This window comes from Phoca vitulina, unplaced genomic scaffold (genome assembly GCF_004348235.1).
Source record: "Phoca vitulina isolate PV1807 unplaced genomic scaffold, GSC_HSeal_1.0 scaffold41, whole genome shotgun sequence".
Classification (NCBI taxonomy): Eukaryota; Metazoa; Chordata; class Mammalia; order Carnivora; family Phocidae; genus Phoca; species Phoca vitulina.
The window spans coordinates 14,544,930-14,563,663 of record NW_022589744.1 but is presented as its reverse complement, the minus strand read 5'-3'; the positions used below and the strand labels follow the sequence as shown (position 1 = coordinate 14,563,663).

Here is an 18,734-nt window from a genome sequence, read left to right as displayed (position 1 = left end):
ACAGAGACTGGAGCGAACAGCCACAAGCCTGCAGGTGCGGGCAGCCACTGGGAGTGGGAAGAGGCAGGAAGGATCCTCCCCTACAGCCTTGAAGGGGTGGCCCAGGCCGACTTCTGAGCTCCAGAGCTGTGAGAGAATGAGTCTGGGATGTTTTAAGCCCCCCAGTTTGTGCTCATTCTTACAGTGCCAACATAGCGGGTGGCCAGATTCTCTCTGTGGATGAAAGGGAAGTGTGGCATCCTTACGGATGCAGGTGACGCAGAATACGAACGCTTTGGTTGCATGGTGGCCTCTGTGGTCAGTATAACAGGACAGGAGGCCTTGCTCAGCCTACGTACTAGCAAAAGGGCAAAACTACATGAATCCCCATTTTAACCAAGAGGAAAATGGGCACAGAGAGGATGCGATTTGCCCGGGGTCTGGTACATAATCCATGGCAAAACCGAATATGGGATGCCCCCCTGAAAAAAAAACAAAGAGCAAAGTGTAGGTAGTGATGATGAATGCTTCTCACTCAGGGTGAGAGGAGGCAGGAGGGCCCTGGCTTTGCAGGTTATCTTTCAAAAGAATTTTCAGGTCCACATAGCACCTCTTTGCAGTTGGGAATTGTGGGTCTTTAGGATGAACATCCGTCTCTGTGCTTGCTTACGGGCCATTTGTATTTCTTAGAACTGACTGTAACCACGTTTCATATGAGAAGAGCAAACTTCTTTTGAAAATGACATAAAAAAAAGAAAATGATGTAAATAAGAAACACTACTTGTTTAAAGAAGTCTTAAGAGTAGCAATATCAAGAATCACATGACCAAAAGCAAACCCGGAGCCAGAGACTTTTCAAGGCCAGTCCTCCCTCGCGGGTGTGGTGCAGGAGAAAGGACTTGTCCTGGACAGACACACCGTGCTCCCCATTGCCAGGGCCGGACGCGGCGGATTCCGTGCCTGTGGCAGGTGCCATCATCTGCCTGTTTACCTGAGGCTTTCACACAACACACCGGCCTTCCCGAGGGCTTTTCTCTGCGGTGTGGTTGACTCAGAAAGGCTGGTTCTTGCATTTGTTTTCCAGAATGAGTTTCTCACAAGGAGCTGCTGGTTAAAAGAACCCCTTCCCTAGTTAATTCCAGATGGGGAATACATTCAACCTGCATATTTTATGAGGAGGGTAGGAGGTATCCGTTAAGGTGTTTTCTCTGTTTAAAAAACAAGCAATCTGAGGATTGCTTCAATCTGATGATTGAAAAGGTTGTTCTGCAAAGTGAGCCGGCAGGAGGCACTTCACCAGGATTTGCCCTCCCTGCGGAAGGCCCCCCCCCCCCCCCCCCCCCCCCCAAACCCTTTTTTTTTTTTACTGCTCCAGGCAATGAAAGGGAAACTTTGTTGAGGCCCCAGGGCCTTGGGCTCGGGCAGGAGGCCACCCTGCGGGCGAAGGAAGAGCCGGTCGAGGGGCCTTATTTGACCTCTTTGGGGCGCGGGTTGTTGGTGTGGCGCAGTTGACAGCCCCGGGGATGCCGGCGAGCAAAATGCTTGCCGCAGATCATCTGGTCGCAGTTGTATTTCTGGGCCAGTGGGCGAAGGGAAGGCTCGATGATGATGCCAGCCTGCAGATGAAGCACCAAGTGCAGGGTGGACTCTCTCTGGATATTGCAGTCGGACAGTGCCGCCATCTTCCAGCTGCTCGCCCACAGAAATCAGATGCAGCAGGTCAGGCAGGATGCCCTCCTTGTCCGGGATGTTGGCTTTGACATTCTCAGTGGTGTCAGTGGGCTCCACCTCGAGGGTGATGGTCTTGCCCGTCAGGGTCTTCTCAAAGATCTGCATGCCTGCGTCCGCTCGTGGTAGGGAGAAGAGGACTTAACGCTTCTAAGAGGATTGGCGCACTGTACGGCCCAGAGAAAAGCTTCATACCCCTCCTGCATGAACTCGGGTTTGCCCAGGAAGATCATCCACACAGGGGCGCCTGGGTGGCTCAGTCGTTAAGCGTCTGCCTTCGGCTCAGGTCGTGATCCCAGGACCCTGGGATCGAGCCCCACATCGGGCTCCCTGCTCCGCGGGGAAGCCTGCTTCTCCCTCTCCCACTCCTCCTGCTTGTGTTCCCTCTCTCGCTATGTCTCTCTCTGTCAAATAAATAAATAAAATCTTTAAAAAAAAAAAGATCATCCACACACCTAAGTCCTCATGGGATAGCTTGGGCTGGCCCAGAGGACAGGCCTCTCTCTCAAAGGCCGGCTCGCCCCCCGGGACCCAGGCCAGCCTCAGAATCCTGGCCCCACATGCCCAGCTCAGCAGACCCGGCCGCTGTGTGGAACCTGGTCCGTGTGGACAGGCTCTGGGTCACCCCCTCCCATACCTGGACTCTCACAGCCTCCTGCCCAACCAGTGGGCCGAACTCTCAAGACAGCCCCAGCAAAGCCTTAAGAGGGCTGGTGCTCACTGGAGCATCCCTGCCCACCTTCCCTGAGCCTCTCTGATGGAGGATGGGGGCTTAGCCAGGCTCTGGGGGTGGGGGGGGTGCACACTCAAGCTGCTCCTCCTGGCTCCCCTCCCCCAGCCCAGCCTTTGGGTCCCTCCCTGGCGGCATATTTATTAGCCAACCAGAGGACCAGGGCAGCTCTGGGGAAGCCAGCTAAGCCGACTGAGCCCTGCTATTGAGGCTCCCTGGCCTGAAACACAGCCCCTATTTGCAGCCTCCCTGCTTTTTGTTTTGATTTTTGGTGGGGTCCCGGAATCTGTTTTTTCAAAAATTGTGCTAAAATACACAGAACATGAAACTTACCATTTTAACTCTCTCAAGCGTGTAATTCAGTAGCATCTAGTACCTTCAAGATGTTGTACAAGCGTGACTACTCTCTGGTTCCCGGACATTTTCATCTCGCCACAAGGGAGCCTATACTCACTCAGCAGCTGCTGACCAGCCCGCCCAGCCCCCTCCCCCAGCCCCGCAGCCCTCCGCTGCTTTCTGCCTCCTAGGATTTGTCTATTCTGGACATGCGGCAAAAAAGGAATCCTATGTGGGGCCTTTTGTGTCTTTCTTCCCCTCTGCGTGTCTCTGAGGGCCATCCACGCAGCGGGGGTCGGGGAGCGGGGAGGGGACTTCCCTCCTTTCCAGGGCATGTCATGTCCCGTGGTGGGGACGCACCGCACTTCGCTGATCCCTGCTTCTGTCTACGCCCGTGTCTTTGGGCTGTTTCCACCTTTTGGCAATTATCAAGAATGCTGCTATGGACATTCGTTCCTGGGACACGCACCAGCCGTGGCACCCCGGGTCACCCGCGCCTGCGTGTGTCCCCTGCTGAGGAAGCCCCGGCCTGCTTTCCACGTGGCTGCCATGCCACGTCTGCAGAGGCACCTGTCACTTTTCTTTCTTTCTCTTTTATTATGATGGTCCTCCTTTGGGTGTAAGGTGGCATCCTGTGGCTTGGACTTGCATTTCCCAGGTGAGTGTCCTCTCTGCGCTCCTTGGTGGCTTGCTTGTCACCGACACCTCCTCCGATTCTTGGGTCCAAAAGGAAGTAGAACTAGGTCAGCGGCCTCCAAGTTGCTTTGTCCATGGAGCCCCTGCAAGAATTTGGAAAAATGCCCTTTTGGTACCTTTTGAGGTTGGTATCTACCGTTTTTTGTCATTAAGTTCACAAGGGTGCAAAGGATGGGATTTCTGGTGTATTGTAAACACCAACTTTTATTTTATTTTATTTTATTTTAAGATTTTATTTATGTATTTGAGAGAGAGAGAGATTGCAAGGGCAGGAACACAAGCAGGGGGAGTGGGAGAAGGAGTAGCAGGCTTCCCGCCAAGCAGGGAGCCCGATGCCGGGCTCGATCCCAGGACCCCGGGATCATGACCTGAGCGGAAGGCAGAAGCTTAACGACTGAGCCACCCAGGCACCCCAAACACCAACTTTTAAAAAATAGAACAGTTCCTCGCTCTGTAGAAGCAAAACCTGACATTCTGTCCTGCTTTCAAGGTCATTGAGCAAGTCCTGTTCCTCAGTCACAGACAAACCAAACCAGCAAACCGCTTTGCACCCTAGGATAACCCCAAATCTCAGCATCCCCCAATAAGAAAACCCTGTTTATTTCCTGTGAACCTCTGATAATCAGAATTTTAGCCCTGACCTTTGCTCTTCCTGTCCTGTGTCCTGACCTGTAGGATTAGCATAATCACGTGAGAAAGTGGCCGCTGGAAACTTGGTTTTCTTGTGACTTTTTTTTGCCTTTTAAATACTTGATGGCGTTTTTTGTTTGGTGAAGTCAGCCTCCCCTGCACTCTTTGCAAGAAAAGGTTCTTTTCTTTTCCTAAATGCAACTGCCTCCCATTTCCCTGGGGCCATTCTTTTAAATATATCAAATGAAATGTAAATAATGTAGTGAAGTGACCTCTGAGACCAGAGAGACCAGAGAGATAGACAAATTCTTCTTGGTTCTTTTCGCTTTCACCTGGGGGGGGAGGGGGTCCTGTCTCACTTCTTCCCCTGAATTTTATTTTAATAAAAACATTTTTATGTTTGAAAGTAATTCACTAATCACTCAAGCATAGGTTTCTGCAAGAAAAGCATAATTTAAATTTAACGTGTTATTTCCGGCAACTCTAAGGCTCTTAGTATTAAAAAAAATTATTCTGGATGGAGTAATGCAATTAATCAATTGACCAAATGAACGTAAGTATATTAAATTGTGGTATATATTTATTATATATGTAATATGTAATGTATAAATACAATATATATAAAAGTTAAAATTTTGAACTGCATCTCTTTTTTTTCTTTTTTTTAAAGATTTTATTTATTTATTTGACAGAGAGAGAGAGACAGCGAGAGCAGGAACACAAGCAGGGCGAGTGGGAGATGGAGAAGCAGGCCTCCCGCCCAAGAGGGAGCCCCATGTGGGACTCGATCCCAGGACCCTGGGATCATGACCTGAGCCGAAGGCAGATGCTTAACGACTGAGCCACCCAGGCACCCCTTGAACTGCATCTCTTAATGAGATGGATGGGGCTGCATGTTTTCAAATAGTTCATGTGTCTTTGGGTGAATATTATTTATTTCCTAAGACTTGGTTCATTCCTGTTTTTCATTTATTAGTGTAGACTATGAGAAAACTTTATATAAATTCACACATGATAGTGGGAGAGTTTTGCTAGGGCTATGTCCCTCCTCTTTCTGAACTTTTTTTTTTAAGATTTTATTTATTTATTTGAGAGAGAGCGAGTGAGGGAGCACGAGGGGGGAGGGGCAGAGGGCGAAGCAGACTTCCCGCTGAGCAGGGAGCCCGTTGCCGGGCTGGATACCAGGACCCAGACAGCACGACCTGAGCCAAAGGCAGGCGCTCAACCCACTGAGCCACCCAGGCGCCGCTTTCTGAACTTCTTTGGAGATTTAAGTCAAAAGCCACGCAGTGATTTATCACCAAAACCAAAATTTAAAAAATTGACTGGATTAGGTTCTCTTCCGCATGAATGAGATACCGGGCTTTCTTGGCACTCCCGGTATGTGGTATGTGAGTGGCCCGGGTCCCTTCCTGGTCCCCAGATTCTCCCACCCTTCTCCTGCTCCTGCCACGCGGGATGGAGGGATGAGGAAACGGAGGCGTCCCCGAGGTCGCGGGTCCCGAGGCTCAGCGTCTGGCGGGTCCTTGCTGAACGAGCGGCCCGGACCTGGTCACCTTCGGACACCGCCTGCTGCGCTTTGGCCGCGCCGGCCCCGGAGTCCCCGCGGATGGCAGGTGTCTGGGCGCTCCCGGAGGGTTGGTGGTGGACCCCGGGCAGCCGCGGCGACCTTCCTGTCGGGGAGTGCGTGCCTAGGAGGCCACCCCTCCTCTGACGTGACCCCACAAGGTGGATCTGCAGAGAGGGTCACAAAGGGGAGGGGTGCACCAACTTGCTGCGCGTGCGCGGACCCGGCTGCGACCCTCTGCGGGCTGTGCCTGCGAGTGTAGACGCCGGGGGCCTGTTCCAACAGCGCATCTTCAGGTGTCCGGGTCCCGAGTGGGTTTAGGGTGCGTGTGTGTTGTACGAGGATCACGGCGTGTGTGGCTGGCATGGGAGGCGATGCGTACAGTGGGCGTGGATGCGGCGTGTGCAGCGCGAGTGATGCGTGCGCGCGCGTTACGTGTGCGCATGTGAGTGGTGTGTGTTCTGTTGTGTGCGGGTGTCTATACGGTGTGGGGGTGGGATGTGACAGGGCAGCGTGCGTGTGCGGCGCGCGCGGCGTTCCGTGGCGCGTCCCGCCTGCGCCCCCGGCTCCGGGCTCAGCGACTGCGCACCTCCCGCGGCTCGGAGCGGAGCGCGGCGGGTAACCATGGCAACAGAGGCTCCCGCAGCTCGGCGGTCTGGGTGAGGGGCGCTGCGCACCCCGGACGGCGGGCGTGGGGGAGGGGAGGCCGCTCGCCCCCAGAAACGCGCGGACGAGCGGGGCTGCCCTCCGACACACCCTTGCGAATCACCTCTCGTTGACACCCCTCCTGATGGGGCGCCCAGGCCCGTCCTCGGTCCCTGCTGCTTGCCTGCGGGACCTGGACCCCTCGCTCGGGTCCTCCGCGGGCCTGGGGCTGGGCGCCGAACGAACGAGTCCAGCTGCCTCGCCTCGCAGCCAGTAGATGCGCAAAGCACTCAGTGCGGTTAGGTGCGAAGGCGCAGCAAGGCGGCCCGGCTCCTGATCCGAAAGATGGCCTGGACCGCAAGCACAGCTGTGGGGCTTGATGAGTGGCAGGTGCTCCTGTTGGGTCCCCGGCGGATGGGCCAAAGGGAGCCCCCGCGTTTGACACAGGATCCTCTTCAGTGGGGAGGAGAGGATCTGGGCCAAGCAGTTCCCTGTGTTCTGGGAAGAATAGACTTACTCGCGTCAGCAGAGAGCACCTGAGAGAAAGGGCTGGCCTGGCCCTACTGGGATTGAACTTGGAGATACCTGTGCTCCCCTCCCACTTCCGCTCAGGGCTAGCTGGTGGCTGAGGCTGCCTCAGTTGTAATCCTGTTTAACCTGCGGAGGTTGGGCCAGACCAGCTTCTATTCATTCATTCATTCATTCATTCATTCATAACCTTTATTTTTATTTTTTATTTTAAAGATTTTATTTATTTGACACAGAGAGAGAGAGAGAAATCACAAGGAGGGGGAGTGGCAGAGGGAGAGGCAGAGGGAGAAGCCGGCTCCCTGTAGCCCAATTCAGAGCTCCATCCCAGGGCCCTGGATCATGACCTGAGCCGAAGGCAGACGCTTAACCGACTGAGCCACCCAGGCGCCCCTATTTTTATTTTTTTAAAGATAAATTTTATTTATTTATTTGAGAGAGAGAGAGAGCACAAGCAAGGAGGAGAAGCAGAGGCAGAGGGAGAAGTAGACTCTCCACTGAGCAGAGAGCCTCACACAGGACTTGATCCCAGGACCCTGGGATCGTGATCTGAGCCCAAGGAGACACTTAACTGACTGAGCCACCCGGGCACCCCCATAACCTTTATTAAGTGCAATGATTCTCAAGTGTGATACTGTGGCCAGCAGCATGAGAATCCCCTGGGAACTACTCAGAAATGCAGGTTCTCAGGCCTACTCTGGACCTCCCGATCCAGACGCGTATGTGTGCTCAGGCTCACTTGCGCAGCGTCTGATGGAACAAAGAGCTTGGGAGCACACAGATCCCCAGGGGCCTTTGTGCGTAGCATGGGGCTACATGATCCCTTCCCTCAATGGATCTGAAAGCAAACCTGATTTGGAAAGTTCTACTTCTCTTCTCTGAACAACCGGCATTCCACTGGGGCTCCATCTAAAATTTGGGGAAACGAATACTCCTTGACCACGCCCCTAAGGTTGATGTGGTTATTTCAGAGGAGCCGGGGAAGGAGAAGCTGGAGGAACAGGAGGTTCTGAATTCCTATTTCAGAAGCTGCTTGAGAAAGGCTTCAAGGGGTGTTGAAGAGCCCAAGAGTGCCGCCTCCTGGTGACAGCATGCAGGGCTGGCTCTACAGGGGCGAGGCCTCCTGACAAAGGGGGCTTTCACTGTCCCAATCATACGCCCTGTCACTCTTGACCTGGCCAGTCAGTACTGGGATGTCCCACCCATTACTGCCAGCCCCTGGACTGGCTCAATTGAACAAAGGCTTTGAGCTGACAGACAGACAGCAGTATGTGGATGGAGCAATCAGTGTTGAGTGTCAGTCACCTCCATGTGGCTCCAGAATGCAGTGCTCTGCTCTGTTTCAGCTGGAGTTTTCTCCTGTTTTAGTTAGGCTGATAGTAAAATGAACTTTGTATGGTGAATTACAATGTTAGTTTTCAGTAGTGTCCTGAACTCCCCTGGAGGGAGTCTCTGGACACCTGCCCCGGGGAGACCGAGTGCTGCCCTCCAGAAGCTTCCCGGGCTGGCCACGTGGTTGGGAGCAGAGAGGAGGCAGGCGAGAGCAGGGGCGGCCTCCAGCAGGTTTGTCTCTGGCTCCCCTCCCTTACTATTTATACATTCTGTCCTGTCCCCCCGCCAACCACGCTATTATGTAGTCGACATTTTTCCTTTAAATTAACTCATCCTTCTTAAGTTAATTTTCAAAGGAAAAAAATGGGAATTAACAGATATAAATGCAAAAATCAGTAGTTCTCACAGAAACTAAAGGCGATCATAAAAGCCAAGACAATGCAGAGAGACCCGTGGGGTAACATTGTACCTTTTGATACATTGCCCACCCCAGCTCCGAGCCTGGGCCCTCTCTGTGCTACAGCAGCCAGGCGTTTAAGGCTTAGTGTCACTGACCCCAAACTTTCTGGGAGAGAAGCAAGAAGGCCTGGAGGGGAGCTGAGAAGAGAGCAGCTGGGACTTTCTCCCCAGCCATTCCCCGCCTCTTCATTAAGTCCTAAAGCAGAACACGTGGCCGGTGGGCCTTCGCAGGCTGGGTCCTGTTCTAAGCGGTTTGCAAATAATAACTCATTTAATCATTAGGACCAGCCTATGAGATGGATACTGCTATCATTCCTGATTTTATAGTGAGGAAATGGCCCAGGGGTTAGCAACTTGCCTGGGGCCGCACAGCATTGCATCAGTGAGTGTGGGGGTGTGGGGGCTCAGGGTGGTGCCCTGAACTCACCCCACAGCTGCACAGATGGGAAATTTAGCCTCACAGCACTGAGCCCTGATTATTTTTCCTCTTTGAAAAAGTCATTGAGCGATTCTTTTTTTTTAAAAATATTTTATTTATTTATTTGAGACAGAGAGAATGAGAGAGACAGAGCACATGAGAGGGGGGAGGGTCAGAGGGAGAAGCAGGCTCCCTGCCGAGCAGGGAGCCCGATGCGGGACTCGATCCAGGGACTCCAGGATCATGACCTGAGCCGAAGGCAGTCGCTTAACCAACTGAGCCACCCAGGCGCCCGTCATTGAGCGATTCTTAAGAGTATCTGTTGGCCCATCCCCTGGAAAGTAAACTAGGCTGAGCAACCTAACAGGGGGCTCTCAGAGGAAGGCTGGTTGTCTTGGAGACCTGTGGGTCATGGTGGTTACTCCGGCACCTGTGTATGCTCACTGCTTTGCAGTTAGGAATGCAGAGGATACTCCCCCTGGTCCCCTCCAGCCAGATGGGGCCGACTCCCGAGGGCCAAGACCGGATCCGGGCCTGTCCAGAGTCAGAAGCTGGTGTGAGCAGGCAGGCTGGTCTGGGTATCCCAGCATAGGCTGCCACGGGGGTGGGGCATTTCTTCTAGGAAAATTATTGGATGCAGGGCCAGGGACACAGGGCCTTTAAGGCCAAGGCAGGACTCCAGGTCCGGGTAGCTGGTCAGGCAGCTGCCGAGGGTGAGCTGGGATGGATCCTGGAGATGGAGGTGGAGATCAAGTCACAGGTAGAAGAGGCCCAGGGAGGGGAGAGGAGGCTTCACAGGCAAGGAATAGGCAGGTCCTGCAAACCCATCCGTCAAAGGATGTGTCTCACGCTGTTACAGCTGGATTTGTTTTCCGGAGCTGCACTGGACAGGTCAGCACCTCCCACAGCAGTTTTAACTGTGCCCATGGCTACACCGATGGGCTCCTGCCTCCGCGCATTATCCTGCGCCGATCTCAGGGAGGCGCGCCTCTCCTTACTGCCCCGTGTTTTCAGATGAGCAGCCTGAGGCTGGGGAAGGTTAACTACCGCCCCAAGGTCACAGCCTGTGGGTGGGGACAGACTGGAGTAGGAGCTGCTCTACTCCAAAGCCTGTGCTCTTAGAAAGTGGTCCTGAGATGCTCTGGTCCGCACAGTGTTCAGACTAGGGGGTGCACATCCTTCTTGCTCCTGGCCTGGCCACCCAGTGCCCTCTCTGGAGCCGGTCCCTGCTCTCGGGTGTTGAGAGTTCTCCAGCGGTATTTTGATGTCTAGAGGTGCAGGGGTGCACACACTCTCTTCCCCTTCCCCTCCTCACCCCCACCAAAGGTGTCTACTATTTGCAGTGCTTGCACCTTATTTATTTTTTTATTTTATTTTATTTTTTAATTTTTTTGCGGAACAACGTGGCTTAGAGATTCTGGTTCCCTGTGAGTCCACAAAGAACCTTCTCATCCCACCCTTTGTGGCACCTCTCCCGGCAGGCCCACCAGGGAGGGGCTTCCCAGGGGTTGTTAGGCGGCCTAAGGCATCAGGAAGTCATCACACCCTGGGGCCGACTGGTAAGGCTGTTAGAAAACCCAGCAGGCTTTGGAGCAAAAGGCCCGCAACCTACAGCTGGCCCCTGTGACTGCAGCGGCCAGGCTGTCCTTCATCCCCACCGGAGCTGCAGCCGGCCAGCCCGGCGGGGCGGGCACCAGGGCGGAGGCGTGCGGCTGGACGGGAGCTGGAGACCCGGGCCGGGTCCGGTCTGAGCGGGGGAAGGTCCGGACCTCCCCGCGCTGGGCTCCCGCGCGCCCCCGCGTGGCCGCGGACGGCACGGCTTTGGGGCGGGGCCTGCGGGAAGACGGGGAGAGGGGAGGGGGGAGGCAGGGGGAGGGGGACCCTGTGCGTTCCCAGGCCTAAACCTGGGCAGCGGCCTTATTGCCAGCACCCAACGACTGAGCATGGGCTGGGGCTGGGGGGACACTGAGGTCTGTGGTCAGGTGGGGAGACGGGCTCATCCGTGTCCAGCGGACTCACGCCGTGAGACGGTAGCTTCTGGAGGCTTCCAGGAAGAGGCAGGCCTGGAAGAACAAGTGTATGTTGGCTGGGGGGAAGGGCTGGGCAGGGTGAGGACAGGTCTGGGGGGAGGGGAGAGGAAGCAGGGCTGCAGGGAGGTTGGGAGTGGTGGGCGGTGGGCGGTGGGCTGGGCAGACAGTGGCCGGGACACTCACGTCAGGTTGTGACGGGGAAGGGCCCCTGTGGGGACTCCAGACCCTCCGCTGGACCCAGGAGGGCATGCGTGGGTGGGGGTGGGGGTGGGAATTGGTGGGGGTGTTACACCCTTCCCCACGCTGGGGGCACGTTCCTGGGCCTGGCTGGGGGTCATGCCATGCACACTGCAGACCCAGAAGGGAGGAGAGCCCGAGGGTGCCTCGGTTTCCCCTGACACTCGGCCTGCTCCCGTCTGGGTAGGGAGGATCTTAGGTCACGGTGAAGGGCTGCCCTGTTTCTCAGGTGAGCGACAAGTCCTTCGGGCATTGTGTTTGGAATGAAGAACCTGGCCCACAAGACAGCAGCCCTCGCTCGGAACTGGATTCAGCAGCCATGATGACCAACCTAACTGGGGAGGTTGTGCCCACGGCTCTGAGCTCCGTGCTGGGCGTGGGCTCCAGCCCGGCGGCCGACTCTGCGGTCTCTTCCTGACCTGGCCTTTGCGACCTCGCTTTGGGAGCTTGAAATTGGCCTCACTGGGAGCACTTACACCACAGAGGGGAAAGGCCACATGTCGGGACTTTTACTGCTTTTGGTCTGGAGAGTGGGTTGCTGGCAACCCCCCCCCAACCCAGCGCAGTCACAAGGTCTTCCCTGTCAAGCTGCCGTTTCCTCGCCTGCGAAGCCTGAGCCCACCTCTCGGGTTCGTGGAGAAGAGGCCTGGGGAATCTTATTACATCACTGCCTCACGCAAGGACGGGTCCCCCTGAGCACAGAGCGCCAGTGATGGAGGCAGCTGAAAGGACTCCAGATGAGGACTTAAAACCAGTGTTCAGACACAGCTCTGTCACTTCCAGGGTCCCGGGCTAGCCAGCTAACCTCTCAGGCTGCAGCGTCCCGTCTGGGTAAGAGGGGGTCTGGCAAATCATCTCCCTGGTCCCATCCAGCTCCACCATTTGGTGGCGAGAGCCGCCGCCCCACCACACACCCCTGCAGCCCCTCTGTCTTCCGGCCTCCGTCCCACCTCGGCTGCCACGTTCCTGTCTCTCCTCGGGGCTCGGTGAGTGGCTCTGTCCCTCCCCGGGCAGCCCAGGCCCCGAGCTGCAGATTCAGCCTTCGTATCACATCTGAATCTGCCCCTGCTCACAAACCTTGAAAGGTTTCTTGAACCCGTCCATTTTGCACCATCTCCGCTCTGCCCCCAAGATGTTCTGCCCAGACCCCGAGGGACTGTCCTAAGTTGCCGTCCCTCCTCCCGAGCCTGGCGGTCCTGTGTTCCTTTAGTCATTGGTGTCGAATCAGGTGCATCCCCATGTCACTTGGCTGGGGGTCCCCGCTGCCTGTCAGGGAAGCCTGCTCCCTCTGTCCACGGAGCGCTCATCGTGTACTGTCCTCGCTTACCAGCCTCCAAGCACGGGCCTCCCTTCTCGTCCACCGACACGAGGGCCAGGCCCACCTCGGGGGCTCTCACTTGCCCTCCCCTGCCTGGGGCCTCATCCCCCCGCTGAGCGAGGCTGGCTCATCCTCCCCATTCAGGTCTCCCACTCCCCGCTGTGGCCCAGTCCTCTCTCTGCCAGTGACACCGGACCTGGTCCATCACCTCGTGCACTGATTTGTTCTCTTCCTGTTGTCCGCCCTCCGTGGCCCCTAAATCACAGACTCTGGGGTGCAGGGCCCAGGCTGCGTCGTTCACTGCAGATCCCCAGAGCCCAGACCAGAGCCTCACACCAAGCAGGCTCCCACTGTGTGGTGTGAGAAGGAATGGATGATTGGCTTCTGCTCTGGCTGGAGGGCCATGGCACCGCAGGGCAGGAACAAGATGGGGCTGTCACACAGCACGCCGAGTCCTTCGAGCTGGCTCCGCGGATGTTCCCGGACCCCTGCAGCTCCCCCCACACACCCGACCCCGATGGCTTCTGGGTTCTCCCTTGCCCCCGGAGTACCGAGGCCTTGCAGGCGGGCAGCGAGGAAGCTGGGGAGGGTTCACGTCTCACGGGCTGTCTGTCTGCTTCGGAAAGACCCGCTGCAAGCCTAGAGCAGCGCGGCTGGAAGGGGCCTGTGGGGGTCTCAAGGACTGACTCCCCTCTGCCGCGGTGTGGGGGCATGAGGCTGGAGCAGCAGGGAGCCCAGGCCCACCCTCCCCTCCACCTCCTGGGCTTCTGACCTTGAGCGGTGGGCATTATGCGACCTTGACCAGAAGAATCACAGCCACCAGCAGTCCCGTCACCAGGAGGGGCTGGCCACTTGGCAGGAGGGCAGAGCCTGAGGAAATTCAGAGCATCCAGTGAATGAGGGAAGCGGGAGCAGACCACCCAGCCCTGCTCCTCGATGGTGGGTCAGGTGCTCTCCCCACTGCCGCCCCACAAGCCCCCCTGACCTCGACTCTCACCAAGGCCTCTCCCCCGAGGAGCAGGGCCAGCACACCTCCAGCCAGGCCCCCACTGGGGTCTGCCATCTTGTCAGCTCCCAGGTGACCTCTGGCCCTGGGATGGGCCAGGGTGGGGGTGAGGGCGTGTTGGGGGGCGGCCGATAGAGGAAGACTCCCGGAGGGAGCCTCACATGGCCATGTGGGAGAGCAGGTCACGGGGAACCAGGAGCCTGGAGGTGGACTTCACCAGGGGTCCTGTCCTGTGGGCAAACACCTGCTTCTCTGGCCCTCATTCTCCCCAAGGCTGCTCACTTCCACCTGCTCTTCCCTCGTTGCTGCCAGGGGCTTGAGATGTTTCTGGGGTCCAGGACAAGGAAAGAAAAGGCGGCCTCACGTGGCTGATGGCGCTCCCTGGTCTGCAGCGGCCTGCTGGCGGAATGGGCAGCCCCTTACCTGAGGTTCCCTGGAGCGTGGGCAGCAGAGTGCTCAGGAGCCCGTCGTTGGCCTCGGGCATGATGCCCAGCAGATGGCACATGAGCTCGTACACGTGGATGCTCTCGAAGGGCTCCACCTCCAGGCCCCTCTTGAAGCTGGGGCCCACGGCCCGGAAGATGGTCTTCATGTCCATGACGTCGTTGTGAAAACCGTGCTCTCCCTTGTTGAACTGCACGCTCAGTCTCTGCCGGGGAGGGGAGGTCCTGAGCCTCTGCAGGGACTCCCAGCCCAGCCCTGCCGTCTCCGGCAGCTGCACCCCTGTGGGGGCAGAGGACCCCTGGGAGAGGTTCACACGTGGGGGCAGGAGGGTTTCTCTGAATTCTGAGCCCCCAAAGATCCGCGGCCCAAGGGAGGGCCTCGGGGAAGACCTGGTAACCCAGGGGCAGACCCCAGGCACAAGGGGTGGGGCCTGTTCTCACCAGCACTTCCTTTCCCGAGTCCCTCTCCCCTGCCTGCATCTCCTTCCCCTTCGGCATCCCTCGGCTCTCCGCTGACCACTGACGGCAGAGCGGGCTCCTTGCCCTCGCTTCTCTCTCATTCCTTATGGCCAGTCTTTCCACACTTTACCCTACACGCATGCACACACACGTACACGTATGCACACACATGCACACAAAACATGTACAAAGCTCATATGCACACAAATCTCACACATTTACACCCATGTATACTACACGCACACACACTCCGATTGCATAGTGATGGGTGTGTCCCTTTGGTGGTCAGTGCCCCTCCAACTGGGGACTAGTGAGAAATAGGGGGTGCTTTTTACAGAAATGGAAAGAGACCCAGCCACCCAGTGAAGGAGCCTGTCCCGAGCCGGGCATTGGGCAGGCAGCTCACCCCGTGGATGACGTAGCCGGGGTCAGTGTACATGAGCAGGGGGGTGATCCTGGGGTTGCCGGCGTAGTGGAGGGATGTAGGGAAGGACTCCTTCTTGTAGACGTGGAGTTTGGGGTGGGCATCCTTGAGGACCTCATACACCTTGTCCAACATCCCTTCCTTGGGGAGCAGCATCCCGTTGGGCCCATAGTCCAGGAGCTCAAACTCGATGTCCTTGAAGGTGAAGTTGGGGAACGCATGGAACTCCACCAGGTCCGGGGCCTGCTTGTTGACGGTGGTCATGCCGTGGTCGGACGTGATGATCAGGTTGAGGCTGCCCTCCAGGCCGCTCCTGCTGATGCTGTCCCGAAGGTAGCCCACCGTCCTGTCCACCTGCATCACCATCTCCTTCCTCTGCTGGGACTCGGGGCCATACTTGTGGCCCGTGGAGTCTGGCTCCCCAAAGTAGAGCGTGACCAGGTCCAGGCCCTCCTCGGTGAACCACTTCATCACCGTGTCGATGTTGGCCCTCCACTCCGCCTCATTTTTGTAGTTGTGCAGAACGCCTTCCTTCCGGCTCAGTGTCACGGCCATGCCTTCATAGGTGACGTTCCCGCCAGGGTAGAAGAAGGAGCCAGTCTTTAAGCCCTGCCAGGGAAGGCGGCATTAAAGCCACAGGCCTCCTTGGGCTTGCCCCCTGCCCGCCCGCCTCTCCTCCCACCGGCTCACTCAGCCCTGCTCCCGGCGCAGGCACGGGTCTTTCTTTTGGGGGAGGCCTTTTATAACTCTTATCTTATGTTGCCACGGCTGATACTGATTTTATAGAGGAGACAGCAGGTGCCCAGTGGACCCAGCACTAGCGACATAATGGATATAAAAGTGTCCCCAGATATTTGGCATCCTCATCGTCACCATGGCCCTGGGTCCCCACGGCTGAGCTGCCCAGACAGCCCTCCCCTTCTGGCCTGGAGACTGGCCTCTCCCTACTGTATTCTCGTCCAGGCCCTTCTACCCGTGTCCCCTTGCCTGCCCTTCCAGCCTTCAGCCTGGTCATCCATCTGCCTGGCCATCCATCTGCCTTTTCATAAATCCATTGCTGCTTTATTTACAGATCCTGTCCTTTGAGCCATACGTCCAAGCTCGCCCTGTCTGCATGTCCGCTTCCCAGCTGCCCTTCTGTTTAGACCGAGCACCATGTGATGCCAGGCTCTTAGCTCCGGCTTTCTGTGTGTGAGCCTGGCGTCCGGGTAGCTCCTTCCAGAGTAAAGGGACTCCGACCTGAGTAGACGCCCTAACCAGAGGGTGGGTGTAGGCTCTGAAGTTCATTCTGGGCTCATCTTAAAAACCTCCCTTTGACCTTGTTGAGGAGCAGGCACACCTCGACGGCCAGGAATTCCCCGGAGCACTGCAGGATGGAGGGGTTCCTGGCTCAACCCTACAGCCCACCCCTTACTTATCTTTCATCCTCTGGAAGTTAGCGGCCCAGCCCGGAGAGGAATTCAGAAGGGGGAAGGCAGAAAGCTGTTTTATTGTTAGGTGCCTTTTTGTTGAGTGATCTTATTTTCCCTGTGCGGACCCCTCTCCCAGAGCCAGGGGCCCAGGGGCGCCGTTTTCCTTCCCGTTGGGAGGATGGAGCCCTCCCTCTGCATCCCGGGGCTGCAGGGAGGACTGGGCAGGGCCATGGAGCCTGCTGGTGGATGCTCATCAGCACCCAGCACCCACCGCCCTTGGGGCTCCACTTAATACCCCTCCATGCTGGGAGCCCAGGATTCTGGGGGGGGGGGGGAGTAGGCCTGCATGGGTCTCACAAGGTCACGGCCTTTCTGGGCCAGGTCCTCCCTTCCCCTGTCCCCCGACTGCCGTCCGTGGGCTCGGGGCCAGCATTACCTGCCGTTGGGCTGTGATCCAGATGGGTATGCTGCCATTGTCCCACCACATCTGGATGCCCAGCGTGGCATGGTAGGGCAGCTTCACTTTGCTGGTGGTATTGTAGTACATGTTGTGAACCACCCCGTGGTTCTCGATGTATTTGCCTGTGAGGTGGGGGGAGGAGATGGCAGAGGGGAGGTAAGAGGTGGGAGGGCAGGAGGGAAGTGGGCAGGCTTTCGCACACGCGGCTGGGGGGAGCCCCCGTTCGGGGTCACAGGCACATCCTCTCCAACCCCGAGGTTCTATGACCTGTTCCCGTGGTTTCTCCAGCAGCTAAACGTGCACACAGGGCAAATGCACGTGTGTGCAGATGTCATCTGTAGCCTTGTGGGTTTTAGCGAAGACCGGTAGTGACCCAGATGGTTATCAGGAGGGACTTAATGAGACAGCTATGGCCCAGTCATAAAGCAGAATCCCAGGCAGACATTTCAATGCACCACGTGGAGCTCCATCCATGAGCTATTTTCTAAAATTAACTTTTTGCGTGGGACACAAAGGCACTCGTGCTCAGAAGCCACTGGAGGAGGAACGATGAAGAGCATGCCCCCTGTCCCCCCATCCCCATCCATGATCTAGTAAGGAAACAGGTGCCGTGCAGGAGGGGAGAACCAGATGTTTGCAGCAGGGGGCCCTGGTCACAGAATGCTGGCATACGGAGGAGCCGTCTGTACTGAGTAGGGTCTCCCCCCAAGGTCACGTTGACCCGGAGCCTCAGCATGTGACCTTGCTTGGAAATAGGGTCTTTGGAGATGTGACAAGTTAGGTTAAGATGAGGGCAGTCTGGGTCACGGTGGGCCCTACGTCTATGGATGAGCATCCTCACAGGACGAGGAGAGACACACAGGGGGAAGACAGCTGGGGTTGGAGAGACAGGCCACGGAAGGGCCACGGAAGCGCCACGGAGGCTGGGAGCCGCAGGCAGTGTCCTCTAGAGTCTCCCGAGGGAGCATGGCCCTCCTGACACCTGCATTCTAGACTTCCAGCCCAAACAGAGCCATGGAGGGTTTGAGGGCATCTCAGGGGCCGCAGTGGGAAGAGCAGGAGCCTCAGGCTCATCTCTTCTGCCTGTCTGGAACCCGGCCACGCTCACTTCCTCCAGAAGCCCTCCTGGGTTGCCACCTTGATTGGGGGTCACGGTTTAAAACGGGACTGCTGGGCATTTTGATGCCTTGTTTAAGTTCCCACCAACAGTGGGGCTCGCTGATGACCCCCTCCCTTGGCCGTGCTGTGTCTCCCAAGGACAGCATCCCCTCCTTGGTCTCCTTTGTCCCTGTGCGGTCCCCGGGGGACGGGGCTCTGTGCACATACCAGGCTCCCTCTGCCGGTTCCACTAGATGCTCAGCCCCCTCCCTGCCCCCAGGCCCCAGCCCGAGGCTGACGCTCACCAGTGACCAGGGTGAAGTGGCAGGGGCTGGTCAGGGTGACAAAGGCTGGCGTCATGTAGCAGGCCTTCACTCCGTCGAGCGCCATGGCATCCAGGTTGGGGGTTTGTACGTCCTGGTCATAGTTCCAGCGGAAACCGTCAAAGGACACCAGCAGCAGCTTATTCCGGGAGCCCTTCCTGCCGAGCGGAACCCCTGCCCCTGCAGCCAGGAGGGTGGCCAGAGCCAGGGCCAGGAGGACAGCCGAGCGCCCCATGATGGGCTTTCCAGACATGAGGGCGTCCGGGGTGGTTCCTGCTGAGGAGCAAAGTCCCAGGGTCAGCCGGGCTGGTCTTGCCCTGCGCCTCCTTCAACACGAGACTGTGCACATACCTGATTCTCAGGATGCAGCCCAGGTCCCCGCGTGCCTGCCACCCTGGCCCAGGCCTCGGGCGGCGTCTGCCTTTATTGCCGGCAGGGCCTTCTGGGCGGGCTTCTCCCCGCCCTCCCCCCCCCCC

The 18,734-nt window shown here is 57.2% G+C and overlaps 1 protein-coding gene and 1 pseudogene across 1 annotated transcript; both read right to left on the bottom strand.

Moving 5' to 3' along the window:
* Positions 1 to 1,445: 1,445 nt before the first annotated feature.
* LOC116648013 lies at positions 1,446 to 1,830 on the bottom strand (annotated as a pseudogene).
* Positions 1,831 to 13,420: 11,590 nt separating this feature from the next.
* ENPP7 (ectonucleotide pyrophosphatase/phosphodiesterase 7) lies at positions 13,421 to 18,493 on the bottom strand. Its single transcript, XM_032429986.1, has 5 exons — positions 18,241 to 18,493; positions 16,814 to 16,959; positions 14,948 to 15,574; positions 14,063 to 14,288; positions 13,421 to 13,503 (listed from the first exon to the last, which is right to left on the bottom strand). The coding sequence occupies exons 1-5, from the start codon at positions 18,491 to 18,493 to the stop codon at positions 13,421 to 13,423; spliced, it is 1,335 nt and encodes a 444-aa protein (XP_032285877.1).
* Between the last annotated feature and the right edge of the window lie 241 nt (positions 18,494 to 18,734).

Bases quoted from the DNA above. Each gene is read 5' to 3' on its own strand.
- ENPP7 (XM_032429986.1), bottom strand. From the start codon at position 18,493: ATGGGGCGCTCGGCTGTCCTCCTGGCCCTGGCTCTGGCCACCCTCCTG. The intron at 15,575-16,813 runs GTAATGCTGGCC...CTTCCCTGGCAG, and splicing joins GGATCACAGCCCAACGGCAG to GGCTTAAAGACTGGCTCCTT. The intron at 14,289-14,947 runs GTGAGCTGCCTG...CCTCCCCGGCAG, and splicing joins CCGGCTACGTCATCCACGGG to AGACTGAGCGTGCAGTTCAA.